The following is a 21,693-nucleotide window of genomic DNA, read 5'->3' on the forward strand; positions in this document are numbered from 1 at the left end:
GCCTCAGCCTCCCGAGTAGCTGGGACTACAGGCGCCCGCCGCCTCGCCCGGCTAGTTTTTTTTGGTATATTTTTAGTAGAGACGGGGTTTCACCGGGTTAGCCAGGATGGTCTCGATCTCCTGACCTCGTGATCCGCCCGTCTCGGCCTCCCAAAGTGCTGGGATTACAGGCTTGAGCCACCGCGCCCGGCATGAATGCCTTTTAATTCGTTTGCTTGCCTAATTGCTTTCGCTATAACATCTAGTACAATGATGAATAGATGAGGTGAAAGTAGACAGCTTGTTTCTTCCTGATCTTAAGGGGAAAACATCAACTCTCGTGCCATTAAGTATGATGTTAGCTGGGTACTTTCACAGAGGCCCTTTGTCAGTTTAGGAAGTTATTTTCTATTCCTAGCATACTGAGAGTTTTCATCATAAAAGAGTATTGAATTTTACTCCATAATCTTTGTGTGTTTTTTGAGATGGTCACATGGTGATTATTCTGTTGCTGCGGTATATTACACTAATTTATTTTCAATGCTAAATCTACTTTGCATTCCTGGGATAAATCCCACTTGTATAATCCTTTTTATATATTGTTGGATCCAATTGGTTAGTATTTTGTTCAAAATTGCTCCATCTATATTCATAAGAGAATTGGTTCATAGTTTTATTTTTTTCAATGAGCTTTATTTTTTCTTTATCTTTATTTGGTGGGGAGGGGACAGAGTTTTGCTCTGTCACCCAGGCTGGAGGAGTGGTTCGATCTCAACTCACTGCAACCTCCACCTCTAAGCTTCAAGCAATTCTGGTGCCTCAGCCACCCAAGTAGCTGGGATTACAGGTGTGTGTCACCACACCTGGCTAATTTTTGTATTTTTAGTAGAGACACGGTTTTGCCATGTTGGCCAGGCTGGTCTCCCTGGGTTCAAGTGATCCACCTGCCTTGGCCTCTCAAAGTGCTAGGATTACAGGCACGAATCACACCACGCATGGCCTGGATCTTGTACTAGAAGAAAAATAATGGTATAAAAGATAATGATATAAAATAACGGAATAACAGGTCAATTGTCAAAACTGGAATATGGAGGCTGATTTGATGCATGTATCATAACAAGGTTGAATTTGTCGAAATTGATCATTGTACTGTGGTTATTAGGAGAGTATCTGAATATCTCTAGTCTCAGAAAATACTAATTGATGTGTTTAGGAGTAAAGAATCATAACTTATGCTAAAATGGATTTAAAAAAAAACAACAGGAAAAAACAATCACATCACATTCATATAGAATAGTGGTTCTCGACCAGGGCCCCCTGGGGTCATCGGCCAATGTCTGGAGACATCTGGGGAGGTTGAGTGCTACTGGCATCTGGGAGGTAAAGGCCAGGATGCTGCTAAACACCGTACAATGCACAGAACGCCTCCCTCAACAGAGTTACCTGGCTTCAAGCATCAACAGTGCTGAGACTGAGACACCCAGATACAGAGAAAGCATATGATGAGGCAAGTGGGTCAGATGTTTAGCAGCAGGTGTGTCTGGTAAGGGGAGATGGGCATTGCTTTGGTTATTCTTTTTTTTTTTTTTTTGAGATGGAGTCTCGCTCTGTCACCCAGGCTGGAGTGCAGTGGTCTCCGCTCACTGCAAGCTCCGCCGCCTCCCGGGTTAACGCCATTCTCCTGCCTCAGCCTCCCTAGAAGCTGGGACTACAGGCGCCCGCTACCATGCCTGGCTAATTTTTTTTTTTGTATTTTCAGTAGAGACGGGGGTTTCACCGTGTTTGCCAGGATGGTCTCGATCTCCTGACCTCATGATCTGCCCGCCTCGGCCTCCCAGAGAGTTGGGATTACAGACGTGAGCCACCGCGCCCGGCCGCTTTGGTTATTCTTAATCTTGTGTCCTTTCTGTAATTTGAAAATATTTCCCAAAAGTTTTTTAAACCTCTTTTTAGACACAGCATGTGCAGACGATTACTTTATCATACATTACACTATTACAGAAATAAGTGAACCTATTTGGGAGCTCTCTATTCTATTCACTGCTACACAGACTTATTTTTCCAGTGCCACATTCTTTTCACTTCTGTTTCTATGTAATTTCAGCAACCCCATCCCATTATCAAGAACAGAACTGCTTTTAAAATATACATATACACATACATATCGGCCGGGCGCGGTGGCTCACGCCTGTAATCCCAGCACTCTGGGAGGATGGCGGGCAGATCACGAAGTCAGGAGATCGAGACCATGCTGGCTAACACGGTGAAACCCCGTCGCTACTAAAAATACAAAAAATTAGCCGGGCGTGGTGGCGGCGCCTGTAGTCCCAGCTCCTCCACTCGGGAGACTGAGGCAGGAGAATGGCGTGAACCCGGGAGGCAGAACTGGCAGTGAGCCGAGATCGCGCCACTGCACTCCAGCCTGGGCGCAGCCTGGGCAACAGAGCGAGACTGTCTCAAAAAAAACCCAAAAACCAAAACAAAACATATACATACATATATGCACACTTTGATAATCATCTTAGATTTTTTTTCCAAATTAATTTTAGTTTTATTCTGTTTAAAAGAAAAGGTCTTCCTGGCATTCTGAGTTGAAGACAAGCTTTTTATCCAGAATCCCATCTGACACGGGAGTAACACCTCCTGCAGACGTGGAGCAGCGAGCGTTTCTGGCAAAGTGACTTAATCATCAATGTGCACGAGAACAGTTCAGGAAATTAACTGAGCAAAGCATTTTAGTGTATGTGCATTCAATGTGCCATGTGCCCAGATCACCAGGTCAGGTTGTTTATCTGCCTGATTATCTTTCGGGGGACGGGTGGCCAAAGCTGAGGAGTGATTCCCAAAGTGAGAACGCTCTTGCCCTCGCAGCGCCTCAGAGCCATCCAAAACGCAAAGTGACGCCAAGCCAACGATAGCGGTGTATGTATTCTCGAGAAAAATGTGCCCCACACACACTCTCCAAGCGTCACATGTGAAAAACATGGTATTTAGGTCACAGAACCCCAATGCCTAAGGGACTCTAAGGTGTAAACTTCAATACATCCATCATGGACACACTTCTCTACAAGGAATTGGGCGTCTGTCCGGAATACAGCAGGAAACCAACGTATCCATGAGTTAGAAACTTGGATTTTATTTCTCTTCTACCCTATTTCTATTTATAATGATTTCTTCAAAGACAAATCAGAATATAAACAGGTTCACACAAGGATATATGTTATTTAATAAGTATCTCATAAATCATTTTCACAGTAAGTAAAGAGAGACTCTAGTTGCAACGTTTGATAGCTTGCAGCCCTCAAGTTCCCATTCCCTGCCCTTTTCCCCTTTGCCCCACATTCGGGCCACCTGATAAGAAGCCTACTCACGTGTATCAATTAAAAGGATGATTTAAAATGGAGAAATAAAATGTTTAAAATTTAATAATAAAAAAATTAAATTAAAATCTTAAAAAAGAGCCTGCACACACCCTGGGTCCCTAGAGTCCTCAGACCCGAGTCCTCGGTCACTTGGCACAGGCAAGAACTACAATCCATGCCAGCCCGGCCTAAGCATGCAAACCACCCCCAGTCCACCCCACCCCCAACAATAAAAACCCAAAGGCGGCCGGGGAGGTGGCTCCACCTGTCATCCCAGCACTGTGGGAGGCCGATGGCTGGGGGCAGGGGCTCCGCCTGTCATCCCAGCACTGTGGGAGGCCGAGGCGGGCGGATCACAAGGTCAGGAGATTGAGACCATCCTGACTAACACGGTGAAACCCCGTCTCTACTAAAAATACAAAAAACTAGCCGGGCGTGGTGGCGGGTGCCTGTGGTCCCAGCTACTCGGGAGGCTGAGGCAGGAGAATGGCATGAACCTGGGAGGTGGAGCTTGCAGTGAGCTGAGGTCGCGTCACTGCACTCCAGCCTGGGCGACAGAGCGAGACTCCACCTCAAAAAACAAAACAAAACAAAACAAAACAAACCCCCAAAGGTCCCCCTCCTTCTTATCTCACTGAGAACCAGACCTGGGCCCTTCTCCTAAGAAAATCCATGTGCTGCTGACTGCGTCAGTCATAAACCCTATCCCACATCCACCGGGGCCGTGTGTTATTCATCCCAACCTCTGTACCTGGGCTGAGGTGGGGACTGGCCGGCATCCAGCAAGGAAGCTAAGCACCCCAATAAAACACCAAGTGACTCATTTTGCTTAACGAGTTCTCAGAATAACGTGCCAAGGTGTCAGAAGACTCTCTAGTCTCTAAGATGTACTCCAGGACAGCGGCCAGAAGCATGCAAGCAGCAGATTCACTGAGATGCATGAATGAGTTAGAATTTCAAATATACTAAATGTCTACGAAAAGGGTTAATACCCAGGCATGCAAGCAGCAGATTCACTGAGATGCATGAATGAGTTAGAATTTCAAATATACTAAATGTCTACGAAAAGGGTTAATACCCAGGCATGCAAGCAGCAGATTCACTGAGATGCGTGAATGAGTTAGAATTTCAAATATGCTAAATGTCTACGAAAAGGGTTAATACCCAGGCATGCGAGCAGCAGATTCACTGAGATGCATGAATGAGTTAGAATTTCAAATATACTAAATGTCTACGAAAAGGGTTAATACCCAGGCATGCAAGCAGCAGATTCACTGAGATGTGTGAATGAGTTAGAATTTCAAATATGCTAAATGTCTACGAAAAGGGTTAATACCCAGGCATGCGAGCAGCAGATTCACTGAGATGCATGAATGAGTTAGAATTTCAAATATACTAAATGTCTAAGAAAAGGGTTAATACCCAGAACTATATTTGAAGGGATAAAATTAAACAATATAGAGTAGAATACCGAAGATCTATCTTCTCTCTTTTTTTTTTTAAGGCAGAGTCTCGCTCTGTCTCCCAGGCTCGAGTGCTAAGGTGCCATCTCAACTCATTGCAACCTCTGCCCCCCCGGTTCAAGCAATTCTTATGCCTCACCCTCCCGAGTAGCTGGGACTACAGGTGGTCGCCACCACACCCAGCTAATTTTTTGTATTTTTAGTAGAGACAGGGTTTCGCCATGTTGGCCAGGTTGGTCTCAAACTCCTGACCTCAAGTAATTCACCCTCCTTGGCCTCCCAAAGTGCTGGGATTATAGGCGTGAGCCACTCTGCCTGGCCTGAAGATCTACCTGCTGTTACAACTTTGCTCTTATTACTTTAACGGAAACATTTAAAATGAAAAGTTGTTATATCTACACTACACATTAAACACCAAACAAAATCTTGGCTCTCACCCGAACGGCACTCCAAGGGCGCCCAGGGGAGTTACCAGGACCGTGGGGACCGCCGTGTAAGCCAGGAAGTTTCCAATCTGGCCAACAGCCACTGTCAAGAAAATCACAAGGATACCGCTTGCAATTACAGAGCTCTCGTTTAGCACTGATCAGAGTTGAATTTTGCAAGGTTCTGCTCTGAAAGAGCTACTTCACTCCCATTACTTGTGAAGAATCACATCTGGGGTGTCATCTGCACATTTAAGGGGTCATGGGTCAGAGGTCAGGCCCCACACCTTCACTGGTCCCATCAGTCGGGTGAGTAGGTTCAGCTCTCCGTGGAAAATGCCGAACCTAACCAGCAGTGACTGAAATGGGCGTGGCACTGGGCATATCTCCACTCTCCTAACACATCCTTGTTTTCACACAAATCAGGCAGAACTTCCTGTGCACCCTCTAGTGGCCTGGGACCTACTCCGGCATAGGCAGCTGGCCACGGTGACAGGCCACTGGCATAGCAAGAGGATACAGCACTGCCACACAAGACCGCAGCAGGACATCACCCGGACAGAGCTTAGAGGAGCTCTTCAAGGAACAGAATTGGTACTGCCACGTAATGTCGTATTAAAAGACAAATGTGACAAAGTATATGATGTTTCTTTTTTTTCTTTTGAGACAGAGTCTTGCTCTGTCACCCAGGCTGGAGTGCACTGGCGTGATCTTGGCTCACTGCAGCCTCCACCCCAGGCTCAAGCAATCCTCCCACCTCAGCCTCCAAATAGCTGTGAAACAGGCACACACCACCATGCCCAGCCAATTTTTGTTTTTGTACAGACGGGGTTTTGCCATGTTTCCCAGGCTGGTCTCGAATCCTGGGCTCAAACAATCCACCTGTCTCAGCCTCCCAAAGTGCTGGGATTATAGGCCTGAGCCACCATGCCTGGCCAAACACAATGTTTCTGAATTTCAGAGACAGTTGTCCTTTATAATACCTTTAGAGTTCTGAACTCTAATATTATTATTTATCTTTACATTGTAGCACATGACCTGATCTTTGAGTCATGAAACTCTCTGTTAAACCAACTGCGCTGAGAAAAACAAGGCGGCCTAACATGGAATTTCACCAAACGCCAACAGCCCAACTACACGAGTGAGCAGGAGCTGTTTTAATTTCTTCGGGCTCAGGACAGATCGGCCTGGACTGAATTCACGGCTAATCGTGGGCAGTAGGGGCCTCCGCCAGCTCCTAAGTTGTTGTTCTGCACTTTCATCCTGGGAGGAGGGGGAGCAGGGACAGTGCCCTGGGGAGGCAGGGACATCTGAACTGAATGGCACGCTTAGGGTCCAGGGAGAGGCCACGTGACACCCTCTTCCAAAGAACAGAGCCACCCTAGCCCAGCCGCTGCAGCCCTGCCCAGACCAGCGATGGATTCTAAGAAAGGAAAAGACCAGACTTCGCCACACAGGCTACTTACTTGCGATTGTGCCAGCCCACCACACGATGTCTGTTAAATAGGAAGTACCTATAAAAGAAGGAGATAAAAAAACGTCAGGAAAGTGGGTTTACAAGCTACGTATGTCAGGAAGAGGTTTACAAGTGAGAAACTCTTGATATGAAAAATAAAATTGAAAAGAATGGGCCGGGCGCGGTGGCTCAAGCTTGTAATCCCAGCACTTTGGGAGGCCGAGACGGGTGGATCATGAGGTCAGGAGATCGAGACCATCCTGGCTACCACGGTGAAACCCCGTCTCTACTAAAAAAATACAAAAAACTAGCCGGGCGAGGTGGCGGGCGCCTGTAGTCCCAGCTACTCGGGAGGCTGAGGCAGGAGAATGGCGTAAACCCGGGAGGCGGAGCTTGCAGTGAGCTGAGATCTGGCCACTGCAGTACAGCCCGGGCTACAGAGCAAGACTCCGTCTCAAAAAAAAGAAAAGAATGGGCTGGGTGCGGTGGCTCACGCCTGTATTCCCAGCACGTTGGGAGGCCAAGGAGGGCGGATCACGAGGTCAGGAGATCGAGACCATCCTGGCTAACATGGTGAAACCCCGTCTCTACTAAAAAAATACAAAAAAACTAGCCGGGCGAGGTGGCGACGCCTGTAGTCCCAGCTACTTGGGAGGCTGAGGCAGGAGAATGGCGTGAACCCGGGAGGTGGAGCTTGCAGTGAGCTGAGATCCGGCCACTGCACTCCAGCCTGGGCGACACAGCGAGACTCCGTCTCAAAAAAAAAAAAAAAAAAAAAAAAAAAAAAAAAAAGAATGAGTGTCATACTGTTTATTCACCCTAAAAAGAATCTTTCATTTATAAATAGCACCATTAGAGACCACTGAAAGTGGCAAAGTCAAGATATTTTTTGCAACCAACACAAGCTGACCCAAATAAGGAAACAAAATCTTTATACATCAGTTTTCTTTCACCCAACAAGCTACCACAAAGACAGCTATTCCTTCGATGGAGTTTTATTTTTATCTCAAAAGGGTTTGAGTCTTTACAGTCCAACTGTCTCATGCATTTACTGTAGCCCATTTATATAAGAATTTTATTATCATAGTGTTTAATGACTTCCTGCTTAAACAAGTTACTCAATTTTCATTATTTATAACTCTTCTGATATCACTCTTCTTTCAGCCATGCAGGTACCACATCCTTACACTCACCTGATGCTCTGACATTTGACCTGAGACTTGCCCAGCATCCTCTCAGGTTACCCCACCCATCCCACGCAGGGGAGGCGGAGACCCAGCACCTTCCTCCCTCCCCCTGCCTCTCAACAGGCGTCTATGGTGAGAGGTCTCCCAACCTTTGAGACACGTTTGTCCTTCATATATGGCAAAATGCTAAGCACTTTTTTTTTTTGAGATGGAGTCTCACTCTGTCACCCAGGCTGGAGTGCACTGGTACGATGTTGACTCACTGAAACCTCCGCTTCCCGGGTTCAAACAATTCTCCTGTCTCAGTCCCCCGAGTAGCTGGGACTACAGAAGCGTGCCACCACGCCTGGCTAATTTTTGTATTTTTAGTAGAGACAGAGTTTCACCAAATTGGTCAGGCTGGTCTCGAACTCCTGACCTCAGGTGATCCAACTGCCTCAGCCTCCCAAAGTGCTGTGATTATAGGCGTGCACCACGTCTGGCCTGCTGAGCATTTTTTGAGGAGATTTTTTTGTTAATTGCAGATTACAGTAATGGATTCTTTTTTCTTTTTCCTTTTCTTTGAGATGGAGTCTCACTCTGTCGCCCAGGCTGGAGTGCAATAGCACGATCTCGGCTCACTACAACCTCTGCCTCCTAGGTTCAGGCGATTCTCATGCTTCAGCCTCCGAAGTAGCTGGGATTACATGTGTGTGCCACCACGTGCGGCTAATTTTTGTATTTTTAGTAGAGATGGGGTTTTGTTATATTGGCCAGGCTGATCTTCAATTCCTGGCCTCAAGTGATCTGCCCACCTCGGCTTCCCAAAGTGCTGTGATTACAGGTGTGAATCGCCGAGCCCAGCTGCAGTAACTAATTCTAATTGTTTTTATTCTTAGTAGTAAAACCACAATTTAGTATAAGACATACAGCCTGCTAGCCTGCTTAATGGAGCAGCAGAGCTACAGGCACTACAAAAAGTACTTTCAAAATGAAATGGGGCTGAGCCCGGGGGCTGACACCTGTAATCCCAGTATTTTGGGAGGCTGAGGCAGGACCATCACTTGAGCCTAGGAGTTCAAGGTCAGCCTGGGCAACACAGCAAGACTCTATCTCTACAAAAAAATTTAAAAATTAGCTGAGTGTGGTAGTGCATGCCTGTGGTCCCAGCTACTCAGCAGGCTGAGACAGGAGAATCGCTTGAGCCCAGGAGGATGAGGCTGCAGTAAGCCATGATGACCCCACTTCATTCCAGCCTGGGTGACAGAGTGAGACCCTGTCTCAAAAAACAAAAAAAGAATATTGCAATTTGATCACATCACAGTAAAAACTGATTTAGGCAGAATCATCAACGGATACTAAAACAAGTTAATGAAAATTCATTGAGTCACCTCCATAGGTTTTTCTTATTACAAACAGAAAAAGTTATCTTTACAGAAAAGCCTGGTGGACACTGGCTAAGCCAAGTGGTCAAAGTCACCAGCATCAGTTGTGCCGCCTGCCTGCTGCAGCTGTCTCCCAGCTGAGCCATGCTCAGCCTCTGCTGCCAGGCTCCACTGGAGAGGAGAGCCTGGCACCACTGGGGCTCCTGTCCTGTGTCCCTCAGTGTATCTCATACAAACAGGACCCAGGGTGTCCTATGAAGCAGAAAGTTTAGCGTAGCTTAAGAATGTCCCATGGTGGGCACTGCAGGAGAGTCAGCTATTAATACAGAATCAATGTTAGATTTCTAAATGTGCTAATCAAAGTGGCTATCCCAAAATGCACGCCAAATACTTGAGTGAAAGGTCATCAGGTTCAGAATACTGGTGTGAAAAGTCTGTGGACCAGTTTCTCAACAAAACCACCATAACTAATAAATAAAGTACTTTAAAAAGTGGGTCGGGCGCGGTGGTTCACGCCTGTAATCCCAGCACTTTGGGAGGCCAAGGTAGGCGGATCACAAAGTCAGGAGATCGAGACTAACCTGGCTAACACAGTAAAATCCCATCTCTACTGAAAAAAAAAATACAAAAAAATTTAGCTGGGCGTAGTGGTGGGTGCCTGTGGTCCCAGCTACTCCGGAGGCTGAGGGAGGAGAATGCCATGAACCCAGGAGGCGGAGCTTGCAGTGAGCCAAGATTGCGCGCTGCACTCCAGCCTGGGCAACAGAGCGAGACTCCATCTCAAAAAAAAAAAGTGAATTTAAACTCTGTGGAAATTATCCTAAGATGGGCATACAGAAAATATCTCCTTTTTCATTCCTAATTTTAGTAATTTGATTCTTCTTTTTTGCTTGGTCTAGCTAAAGGTTTGTCAATTTCATTGTTCTTTTCAAAGAACCAACTTTTGATCTCGTTTTTTTTTTGGGTTTTTAGATTTTGTTTTTTTCTTTTTGATACAGGGTCTCACTCTGTCGCCCAGGCTGGGGTGTAGTGGCATGGTCTCTCAGTTCACTGCAACCTCCACCTCCCAGGTTCAAGCGATTCTCCTGCGTCAGCCTCCCAAGTAGCTGGGATTACAGGCATGGGCCACTGCGCCCAGCTGTCCTTTTATTGTAATCAACACGGTTTGGTCAGGAGTTTTTGTGAAGTCATGGCATTCCTGCTACAGCAGCTGGACTGTGTGACCCTCCTGCAGTGAAAGGTGGTCCACGGACGACAGTGACCAGTGCAATGAGGCCCACAGGCTCCCCGCTTTCAGTGCTATGGTTATCCCAACACTGATAATCACATAGTATATGCTTTTGGCAGTTTGTAAAATGTCAAGAGTCACAAAATGGAGAGGAACCTGGGATACCAGGTACACAGGAATGGTGAAGTGAACAAAATGGCTTTTGTTTTTTTCCCAAAGGGTCCAGTTCAGTTCCAAGCATTGCAAGCTCTGCAACTTCTACTCTCCAGCAAGAATTTGGATTTGCACAAATCAAAAGGTGTTTAGGTCACCCTCATCTTTTAAAACAGTATTAGGCAAAATTTTTCTGCATCCACAGACAATAAGCAAGTCAGGTTTTTCTCCATCCAGGTACCTACCCCACACCCCTAGCCAAAAACAAAAGTGAAGCTCCTGCACATGGTCTCTGAGAGCCTCAGTCCAGGAGTGTCCCCTCTGTTCCGCCCTGAAGGAAGTGCATGGCCACGTGCCCAGCTTCCTCATTGAGCTGGCTGCTCCATTTTCCCTCCTCCTTCTTCAGCCAGGAGCTCCTAGGAGCCTGCATTCCACATTAGCCCTTGGCCCCTGCCATATATAGATATCTGTTAGGATATCTAAAACAACTGGGTTTCTTCACAGTTTCATCCTAAGCATTGCTGCCCCTAAGCACTGCTGTTCTGAAAGCTCACTTTCCAGCACTCTCAGTAGGTATCTATGCCCAAGCTTCTCCTCTTCCCAGTTGATGACCGTCCTCTATTAATCTTCAGGTCCTGTGGCCTCAGCAAGAACAGGGAGCTGCAGCACTGAAGGATGCAGAGGATGCTGTTTGTCTTGCCACACTCATGCCTCCTCCCCCACTCCTAGGTATGGGCTGCAGAGGGCATGATCACTACGTTCCATTGGTTTTCCTCTCATTGGAAACCCTGAGTGCTGACAGTTGCATAGCTGTATACAACAGCTAAACTATAAGACAAAGAAGTGTTTGTGTAAACACTAAAGAGCCTTGTCAGGATGACAGTATCAACTGACAGTGATGCTCTCCAACCAGGGGCATGTGGCTTTAAGACCTTCCATTTAGTTATAAATGTGTCAGAAATGTCCTTAAAAGACAGCTTTCCAGCATAAAAACATAGATGAGCATCCGATGTATTTACCTTCTAATTATTCCACAAAAAGAATTGCTTCCACTTACGTGTGCTCCTAACAGCAACAACAGAAATAGGTGATAAAAGCCAAGCAAGGGCCAGGCGCGGTGGCTCAAGCCTGTAATCCTAGCACTTTGGGAGGCCGAGGAGGGCGGATCACAAGGTCAGGGGATCGAGACCATCCTGGCTAACCCGGTGAAACCCCGTCTCTACTAAAAAATACAAAAAACTAGCCAGGTGAGGTGGCGGGCGCCTGTAGTCCCAGCTACTCGGGAGGCTGAGGCAGGAGAATGGCGGGAACCCGGGAGGCGAAGCTTGCAGTGAGCTGAGATCCGGCCACTGCACTCCAGCCTGGGCAACAGAGCGAGACTCTGTCTCAAAAAAAAAAAAAAAAAAAAAAAGCCAAGCAAGAGTGGATCAGTAGTTCTTTGTAAATTAATGCCTAGACTTCAAAAATGTATAAAAAAGATGTTACATAGTTTTTACAGAGTTCTCTTTTTCTTTCTTTTTTCTTTTTTTTGAGACGGAGTCTCACTGTCTTGCCCAGGCTGGAGTACAGTGGCAAGATCTCAACTCATTGCAACCTCCGACTCCCGGGTTCAAGCAGTTCTCCTGCCTCAGCCTCCTGAGTAGCTGGGATTACAGGCTGCACCACCATGCCCAGCTAATTTTTATATTTTTAGTAGGGGTTTCACCATATTGGTCAGGCTGGTCTTGAAGTCCTGACCTCATGATCCGCTCACCTTGGCCTCCCAAAGTGCTGGGATTACAGGCATGAGCCACCGTGCCCAGCCCTACAGAGTTCTCTAAGAAGGACTAAGAATAAATAAATATTATTTCCTGACACCAGCACAACCAGATGAAGGCATTAACTGCAGTGAATGTGAGCACTGCTGTGCACCAGCTTACTCATGGATTTAATATTTGAAGTGTTTTGCCTGTTGGTTATTAGATATGCAGAACTTATTTTTCCTAAGAAATAGTTTGGCAATTATGGAAAAAAACAAAGTTTTATGACATATACTATCTAATTTTAAGATATAATATAGGCTGGGTGCGGTGGCTCACGCCTGTAATCCCAGCACTTTGGGAGGCTGAGGTGGGAGGATCACAAGGTCAGGAGATCGAGACCATCCTGGCTAACATAGTGAAACCCCGTCTCTACTAAAAATACAAAAAATTAGCCGGGCGAGGTGGCGGGCGCCTGTAGTCCCAGCTACTCGGGAGGCTGAGGCAGGAGAATGGCGTGAACCCGGGAGGCGGAGCTTGCAGTGAGCCGAGATCGCGCCACTACACTCCAGCCTGGGCGACAGAGCGAGACTCGTTCTCAAAAACAAAACAAACAAACAAACAAACAAAAAGATTTACTATAAAACTATATAATCAAGACAGTATGGTACTGGCAAAAGGATAGACAAACAATACGGAATAGAGTTCAGAAATCGATCTATACATGTACCGCCAGATCACAGACTGAATGAAGCATCAGTACAATTCAATGGGAAAAGTCTCCTCAACAAATGGTGCTAGACCAACTGGATATTGTAGAGAAAACACGTAAGTTTAACTCATGCCTCAGACCATCCTGTAGCTCAAGGTAGCTTACGGACCTAATGGTAAACACTAAAGCTGTGAAGCTCGAAGAACACACAAGACGATGCCATTGTGACCTGAGGAGAGACAAAGATTTCTCAGGCAGAGATCAAAAGCACCAACCACATAGGAAAAAAACAGATAAATTAGACTTCAACAAAATTAAACATTCCTGCTCTTCAAAACCAACTTTTAGATGAGATGCAGTGGCTCACGCCTGTAATCCCATCACTTTGGGAGGCCGGGGCGGGTGAATCACGAGGTCAGGAGTTCAAGACCAGCCTGGCCAAGATGGTGAAACCCTGTCTTCCACTAAAAATACAAAATTACTAAAAATACAAAAATTAGCTGGGCCCGGTAGCAGGCGCCTGTAATCTCAGCTACTCAGGAGGCTAAGGCAGGAGAATAGCTTGAAACAGGGGGGCAGAGGCTGCAGTGAGCCGAGATTGTGCCACTGCACTCCAGCCTGGGCAACAGAGTGAGACACCGTCTCAAAAAAAGAAAAAGGCACTTTTAAGAAATGAAAAGGCAAGCCACAAACAAAATATTTGCAATCCCTATATCTAACAAAACCTTGTATCCAGATTATAGATATATAACATATCTATATGTATTAATGTATATGTATGTATGTGTATGTGTGTATACACTATACACGCACATACACAAACACACATACACACACTCTTACCAGTCAATAATAAGGCAGAACCCAGCAAGGCATGGTAGCTTATGCCTATAATCCCAGCACTTTGGGAGGCTGAAGTGGGTGGGTCTCCTGAGGTCAGGAGTTTGAGACCAGCCTGGCCAACATGGTGAAACTCCATCTCTACTAAAAATACAAAACTTAGCCAGGCATGGTGGCGGCTGCCTATTATCCCAGCTACTCGAGAGGCTGAAGTAGGAGACTCGCTTGAACCCAGTAGGCAGAGGTTACAGTGAGCCAAGGTTGCACCACTGAACTCCAGCATGGGCGACAGAACAAGACTCCATCACCACCCACCCCCCAAAAGAAGTTCACCAACAGGAGAATAGATATGCAAACTGGTGTAGTCAAACAACACAACACTCCTCAGCAACAATAAGAACGTACGACTGATACCCACATCATGATGAATCTTGAAACTATGCCCAGCAAAAAAAGCGGACGTAAGAGAATACATACTATATGATTCCATGTATATGAAACATGGGAACAGGCAAAATTAATTCAACCTATGCAGATGGGTACCAGAGGAGTAGGCACCTTGGTATGGGGGATGGGGCACCAAGGAGCTTTTTAGGGTGGCAGCAACGATCCATTTCTTCACTGGGCTGTTGGTTACACAGGCATATTCATTTGTCAGCACTCATCAGACTGTACCTTTATCTATGCAGCTTGCTCTATGTAATTATACCCCAATACTTAAAAAAGAAATGGTTGATAAATAACAGTTAAATTTCTTGGTGGTGAGGATTTCACAGGTAGCACACTTATCCCTGCACTCATGAAGGTGTGTACATTAAACATGCACAGCTTTTTATATGTTAATATAAATAACCCCAATAAAGTGGTTTTTTTTTTTTTTTGACGGACTCTTGCTCTGTCAGCCAAGCTGCAGTGCAGTGGCACGATCTTGGCTCACCACAACCTCCGCCTCCCGGGTTCAAGTGATTCTCCTGCCTCAGCCTCCCAAGTAGCTGTGATTACAGGTGTGCACCACCACACTTGGCTATTTTTGTATTTTTAGTAGAGACGGGATTTCACCATGCTGGTCAGGCTGGTCTCGAACTCCTGATCTCATGATCTACCGGCCTCCGCCTCCCAAAGTGCTGGGATTATAGGCATGAGCCACCGTGCCCGGCCCTTAATTTTTTTAATTTAAAAAGTTCAATTTCTGGGTTAGCCCACACAATGCTGACCCTAATACAACTAACCACTGTAATAAAGCTTCTTGCAGTTTCTATGGGAGATGTCATTCCCAGTTTCAAATGGAAATTAAGAGTACAGCACATATTAACACATGCTTCTTCCTCTCCATCCTCCCTCCAGGGAAGCTCAGTGCAGTATCTATATTCTATTTATTTGTTCCATCTATCAAATATTTACTGAGAATCATCATTGTACACAGTCCTCAGTGAATATAAAGACATAAAAAGTCACAGCCGGGCACGGTGGCTCACGCCTGTAATCCCAGCACTCTGGGAGGTCGAGGTGGGTGGATCACAAGGTCAAGAGTTCGAGACCAGCCTGGCCAATATGGTGAAACTCCGTCTCTACTAAAAATACAAAAATTAGCCGGGCATGGTGGTAGGCGCCTGTAGTCCCAGCTACTCGGGAGGCTGAGGCAAGAGAACTGCTTGAACCCAGGAGGTGGAGGCTGCAGTGAGCTGAGATCATGCCATTTCATTCCAGCCTGGATGACAGAGCAAGACTCTGTCTCTCAAAAAAAAAAAAAAAAAAAAAGTCACTAGACGTGGTATCTGCCCCTACAGAGCACCCTTCTTCCTCTTTGCCTTAACTAGAGGCAATTTCTCTCATCCTTTCCCCCACCACAGGGACCAACACTGCCCCCAGGCCCCTGAGGGCTCAGAAGCCAAGCTAGCAGACTCCTTGATACACGACAGGTAGATGTCAGGTATGACACCTGTACTACTGTGCTCTGCTGATGTGAATAGAAAAATCTAGGATAATGAGCTGTCAGTCATGTGGACTGGTAAGGAACTAGAAATGTCCATGCCCTGTAAAAGTGGAACGAAAACATTCATGCAGCCCTGAATATGTTTGCAGAGAACATCTAACGGGGGGACAAGCTCACAATAGAGTGAACACAACCACAGGACATAAACTGGCACACCTGGGGTGGGTTTAGGGCATGCTGCCTTTTTTTCTTTTTTGAGCTGGAGTTTCACTCGTCACCCAAGCTGGAGTGCAGTGGCGTGATCTCGGCTCCCTGCAACCTCTGCCTCCCAGGTTCAAGTGATTCTCCTGCTTCAGCCTCCCGAATAGCTGGGATTACAGGCATGCGACATCACACCTGGCTAATTTTGTATTTTTAGTAGAGACAGGGTTTCACCATGTTGGTCAGGCTGGTCTCCAACTCCCAACCTCAGGTGATCCACCCACCTCAGCCTCCCAAAGTACTGGGATTATAGGCATGAGCCGCCGCGCCCAGCCAGCTGCCTCATTTTGAAAATTACATGATTAAGAGCTGTACCACCCAACGTGTAGGTCTTAACTGCATCCTGATTCTAAAAGATAAACTGGGCAAAACTTCTAAGATAATCACAGAAATTTAAACACTAACCAGACATGTGAGAACATTAAAAAATTATTCTTCATTTTTTGGTGCAATAAAGGTGTTATGTTTAACAAAGAAATAGTCATTGAAATATGCAGATGAAATGGTAATTTGCTTGGGATCTATTTCAAAACAAACCCTACAGTGGTGTGGGTGGGGTTGGCACTGGGGTATAGATAAAGCAAAATTGGCCAGGAATGATGATTTGTTGTTGTTGTTGGCATTGAGGAGATTCAGGGGGACCATGTGCAGGTTTGTTCTTTGGGTATATTGTGCAATGCTGGGGTGTGGGCTTCTAGTGAATTCACCCAAATAGTGGACACAGTACCCAACAGGTAATTCTTCAACCCTCACCCCAGTCTTCTACCCTCCCCGTCTAGTAGTCCCCAGTGTCTATTACATCTGGGTTTTTTTTTTTTTTTTTTTTGAGACAGTCTCACTCTGTCTCCTAGCAGGCTCCGTGCAGCCTCAACCTCCTGGGTTCAAACCATCCTCCTATCTCAGCCTCCCCAGCAGCTGAGACTACAGGTGCACCACCACACTCCGCTAATTTTTTTTTTTTTTTGAGACGGAGTCTCACTCTGCAGCCCAGGCTGGAGCGCAGTGGCACGCTCTCAGCTCACTGCAAGCTCCACCTCCCGGGTTCACACCATTCTCCTGCCTCAGCCTCCCGTGTAGCTGGGACTACAGGTGTCTGCCATGACGCTCGGCTAATTTTTTGTATTTTAGCAGAGACGGGGTTTCACCGTGTTAGCCAGGATGGTCTCGATCTCCTGTACTTGCGATGATCCGCCCACCTCGGCCTCCCAAAATGCTGGGATTACAGGTGTGAGCCGTTTTTAAGATTTTTAAGATACAGATTTCTTAGAACATCTGATAGGTGGTGTTATCATTCTCAATACTTTACCAGTGTGTTAATATATGTTTTGTGCTTTGGATTTTTCATTAAGAATCACTGCTCCCAGTCTATCACGTCTTTTTTAAAAGGCTGATCTGTTGTTTATTTTCCTATTCACCAATTCCTTTGAGCCACATGGGCTGGGTTCAAACAACACAGTTTTATTCAATTTTTTAGAAAACTAAAGCCTGTATTCAGCTTTCCTTCGTTTTTCTATAATGTCTTACATTTGGTGTTCATGTGTTCTTAGGCTTCTCCTGGTTGTGATGCGCTTTCAGATTCCATGACCTTCACAGAGGACTGGTCAGGTGTACTGCAAAATGTTCTTTCTTTTTTGAGATGGAGTCTTGCTCTGTCGCCCAGGCTGAGTGCAGTGGTGCGATCTCGGCTCACTGTAACCTCTGTCTCCTGGGTTCAAACGATTCTCCTGCCTCAGCGTCTCGAGAAGCTGGTACTACAGGTGCGCGCCACCACACCGAGCTAATTTTTTGTATTTTTAGTAGAGACAGGGTTTCACAGTGTCAGTCAAGATGGTCTCCATCTCCTGACCTTGGGATCCGCCGGCCTCGGCCTTGGAAAGTGCTGGGATTACAGGCGTGAGCCACTGCGCCCGGCCGCAAGATGTTGTTCTGCTCCGGTTTGTGTGGTGTTTTCCTCATGCTCACGCTAGGGCCGTGGATTGGGATGGTGAGGTGCTTTCTCAGGCCATCCTATTAATAAGGTCTCGCGTGTTGACCATCTCACCCAGTTCTGGGGCACAGACAGGTGCTCCCTGATGTGTGGCTCTGGTGTGTGTGCAAGTGTGTGCCTTAGACAGAGACACATCTGCATCCTTGGGAAATCACACTTGATTTTATTTAATTCTATTTAATTAAATATTATGGGAAGACCGTTACGCTTTCACTTCAAAGCTGAATTCCTTACACTATCCATGATTTTATATTTTCATTTGAGACTCTCAGGCCCTTTATCTCTTCTCTGAAGCCACGACTGGCTCGCTCAGAGAAAGTTTCACCTGCATTCCGGAATGTAAACTATTAAACGAGTTTACTTTCTTTCACAACCCATGACTCGGCGGCCACATCCTTCCCAGGGAGCTCTTAATATGCTTCTGAGAATACGCCAAGAACCACAAGACTTTCTCAGTCCCTCTGGAAGCAATGGAAACGGACGGTTTCACAGCCTGCCACATCCTGCATTGGCAACACCGTCCCCTCCGGGGCCTCCCAGCACAAAGGACACCGGCAGAGAGCTGGGCCCCGCATTGCACGGCGGAGTGCGGGGCTGCAGGGCATCCACCTGGGAGGTGGCCGTGGCTCGGCAGGGGCTTGGTTTTGGATCTGCCGCGAGTGTTCTCCATACTGAAGATCACTTACATTCATTTGGTGCAGGTCTAAGCCGCAACGGGCTCCGTCAAGCACCCCAGGAACGCACAGCTCTGAGAGCCCGCCCGGGTCTTCCTTGTGCACCCGCGAGGCCCCCGCGGGGGACTGGAAATCCCAGTCTCGCTCCCCCGAGCGCACCCTCGGAGCCGGGCGCACGTCGGCTGAAGCGGCGCTTCCAGGCGGGCGCCGGGCTCCAGCGCCCCAGGACCGCGTCCGCAGGAGGCTCCCGGCCGCAGGTTGCGGGCAAGGCGAGGGCTGCGGGGCGGCGCGGGGAGGGCCTGGACCGAGAGAAAAAGTCAGCCGGGGAAGCGCGCACACCGAAGCAGGCCCCTCCGGCCGCCGGGAACGGAGAAAAGCCGTGGCGGCGGCGAAGCGCCGGGCGCACCTGTGATTCCCGGGCCGCTACGGGAACCCGAGCGCCAGAACGCGGCGCAGCGGGGCCCGCCCCGGGGAGCACCTGCCCGAGCAGCGCTCCCGGCCCGGGCCCCGTCCCCTACCCTGACCCGGACGCCCCCACCTGCGACCGCCATCTCCGCCCGCGGCGCCGCCCGCCTCCCCCACCCGCCCGCCGCCCGCCCTACCTCGCCGCTTGGCACGCACGATGCCCTTCTTCTGTAGCACGAACGTGGACCCGTTCACCAGGCTCGACACAACGGCCACGCCCAGGCCCAGCGACACGGCGGCGGGGCTCGGGCTACGCGCCCCCTCCCCGGCCGCCGCCGCCGCTGCCGCAGCTGCAGTCCCCATTCCGCCCGCGCCCGCCCTCCGAGCCTGCGCCTGCGCGCCGCGCCCGTGGGGCGGGAGGGGTGAGCGGGAGGCGCGGGCGGGGGAGCGGAGCGGAGGGGAGGGGAGGAGCGGGAAGAGGGCGGGGGCGGGCCGGGGTGCCAGGGACTGGCGCCCAGGGCTGCGGGACGGCAGTGGCACGGGAGGTGGCGGCAGGGAGGGGCCGGCGAAGCGCTGGGTGGGGCAGGGGTTCCCAGATTTCGCAAATGCCAATGCAAGACTCCGGGTTAAGTTTCCAGCGCGGAGAAACACGCACACTTTCTGAGCGGGGTCCCCCGCAACATCCGGGCGGCGGAGCGCGGCAGGACGCACACGCGGGCAGCGCTCCCCGCAGAGCCTCCGGCCCGGGCGGCCCAACCTGCCGGAGCGCGAAGCCCCGCGAGCCGCTGCAGAGATTGAGGGGAGCCCCGGCGGTGGGCGTTCCTCCTCCGCCCTTCTTCACGCTGGAGTCAGCGCCGCTGGGGCTCTGGGCTTGTGCTCCCACCGTCTGATTTCCTCGTTTTGATGAACTACAACAAAATTACAGAAAGCTTGAAAAATAGGAAAAAATTATTTTAAAGTGACTCAATTCCACAACCCTCACCTAATTATTAGTATTTAAGGTGTCTTCCCGTATGTATACATACTTTTACATGTTTCCGATTACAATATACGAAACTTCCTTTTTATTTAATATTATATCATAATCAGTTTTCTGTATCGCTACATAAATATAGTTGTTCTAATGACAGTATAATAATTTGTCTAACCATTCAGCCATTGTTGAGTGTTAGGCTGCTACCAGGTTTCTTTGTTTTTTTGAGACAGAGTCTCGCTCTGTTGCCCAGGCTGGAGTGCAGTGGCGCCATCTCCGCTCACTGCAACCTTCTGCCTTCAAGCGAGTCTCTGCCTCAGCCTTAGCTAGGATTACAGACCTCCGCCACCACGCCCAGCTAAGTTTTGTGTTTTGAGTAGAGACTCGGTTTCACCATCTTGGCCAGGCTGGTCTTGAACTCCTGACCTCAGGTGGTCTGCCCGCCTCTGCCTCCCAAAGTGTTGGGATTACAGGCGTAAGGCACCGCGCCTGGCCGGTTGTTGCCAGGTTTGCCTGACTATAAACGATGCTACAAGCTGGGCACGGTGGCTCACACCTGTAATCCCAGCACTTTGGGGGCCGAGGTGGGAGGCTCGCTTGAGCTCAGACGTTCAAGACCAGCCTGGGCAACATAGCCAGACCCTGTCTCTACCAAAAAAAAAAAAAAAAAAAGTAATTAGCGGGGGTGGTGGCTCCTGCCTCCAACCCCAGCTAGTCTGTAGGCAGAGGTGGGAGGATGGCTTGAGGTGGAGGTTGCCGTGAGCTGTTCTTGCACCAGTGCCCGCAAGGCTGGTCAACAGAGCAAGACTGTCTCAAAAACAAACAAGAAAGTATAAACTTTTTGGCAGCTTTGCATACAGCATTATTATTTTGTGAAGAAATATAAAATCGGGCCCAGTGCGGTGGCTCACGCCTGCAATCCCAGCACTTTGGGAGGCTGAGGCGGGTGAATCACGAGGTCAGGTCAAGACCATCCTGGCTAACATGGTGAAACCCCGTCTGTAATAAAAATACAAAAAATTAACCAGGTGTGGTGGCGAGCGCCTGTACTCCCAGCTACTCGGGAGGCTGAGGCAGGAGAATGGCAGGAACCTGGGAGGTGGAGCTTGCAGTGAGCCGAGATGGTGCCACTCTACTCCAGCCTGGGCAACAGAGCAAGACTCTGTCTCAAAAATCAAATCAAATCACATAATATTTCTGCTTGAAAATTTTTATACTGAATGAATAACCATTTCTTCTTATTCTTTTTTATTGTGGTAACATATATAGCAGATGTCATTTTACCCACTCTTAAACGTATGATTCAATGGCATTCCTTAACACTTATACAGTGTTGTGCAACCATCACCACTATCTGTTCCCAAAACTTCCTGTTGCCCCAAACAGAAACTCTGTAGCCATTAAGCAGTCGCTTCCCATTTCTCCCTCCTCGCGGTCCCTCTTAACCTCGAAACTACTTTCTGTCAGTATGAATTTGCCTATTCTAGGTATGTGATACAAGTGGAGTCACACAAAATTTGTCCTTCCATAGCTGGCTTATTTCGCTTAGCAT

General features: G+C 48.1%; 1 protein-coding gene across 1 annotated transcript in view; it reads right to left on the reverse strand.

Moving 5' to 3' along the window:
- The window catches only part of NIPA1 (NIPA magnesium transporter 1), a 33,506-nt gene extending 13,956 nt beyond the window's left edge, over positions 1-19,550 (reverse strand). Inside the window, exons 1-3 of the mRNA XM_008017298.3 lie at positions 19,366-19,550; positions 6,696-6,743; positions 5,242-5,332 (exon numbers count right to left, since the gene is read on the reverse strand). Coding sequence (XP_008015489.1) covers positions 5,242-5,332; positions 6,696-6,743; positions 19,366-19,531 — 305 coding nt within the window. The 5' untranslated portion in view covers positions 19,532-19,550. The remainder of the gene's footprint in view (positions 1-5,241; positions 5,333-6,695; positions 6,744-19,365) is intronic.
- Positions 19,551-21,693: the final 2,143 nt, after the last annotated feature.

Source organism: Chlorocebus sabaeus, chromosome 26, assembly GCF_047675955.1.
Source record: "Chlorocebus sabaeus isolate Y175 chromosome 26, mChlSab1.0.hap1, whole genome shotgun sequence".
NCBI classification, from domain to species: Eukaryota; Metazoa; Chordata; class Mammalia; order Primates; family Cercopithecidae; genus Chlorocebus; species Chlorocebus sabaeus.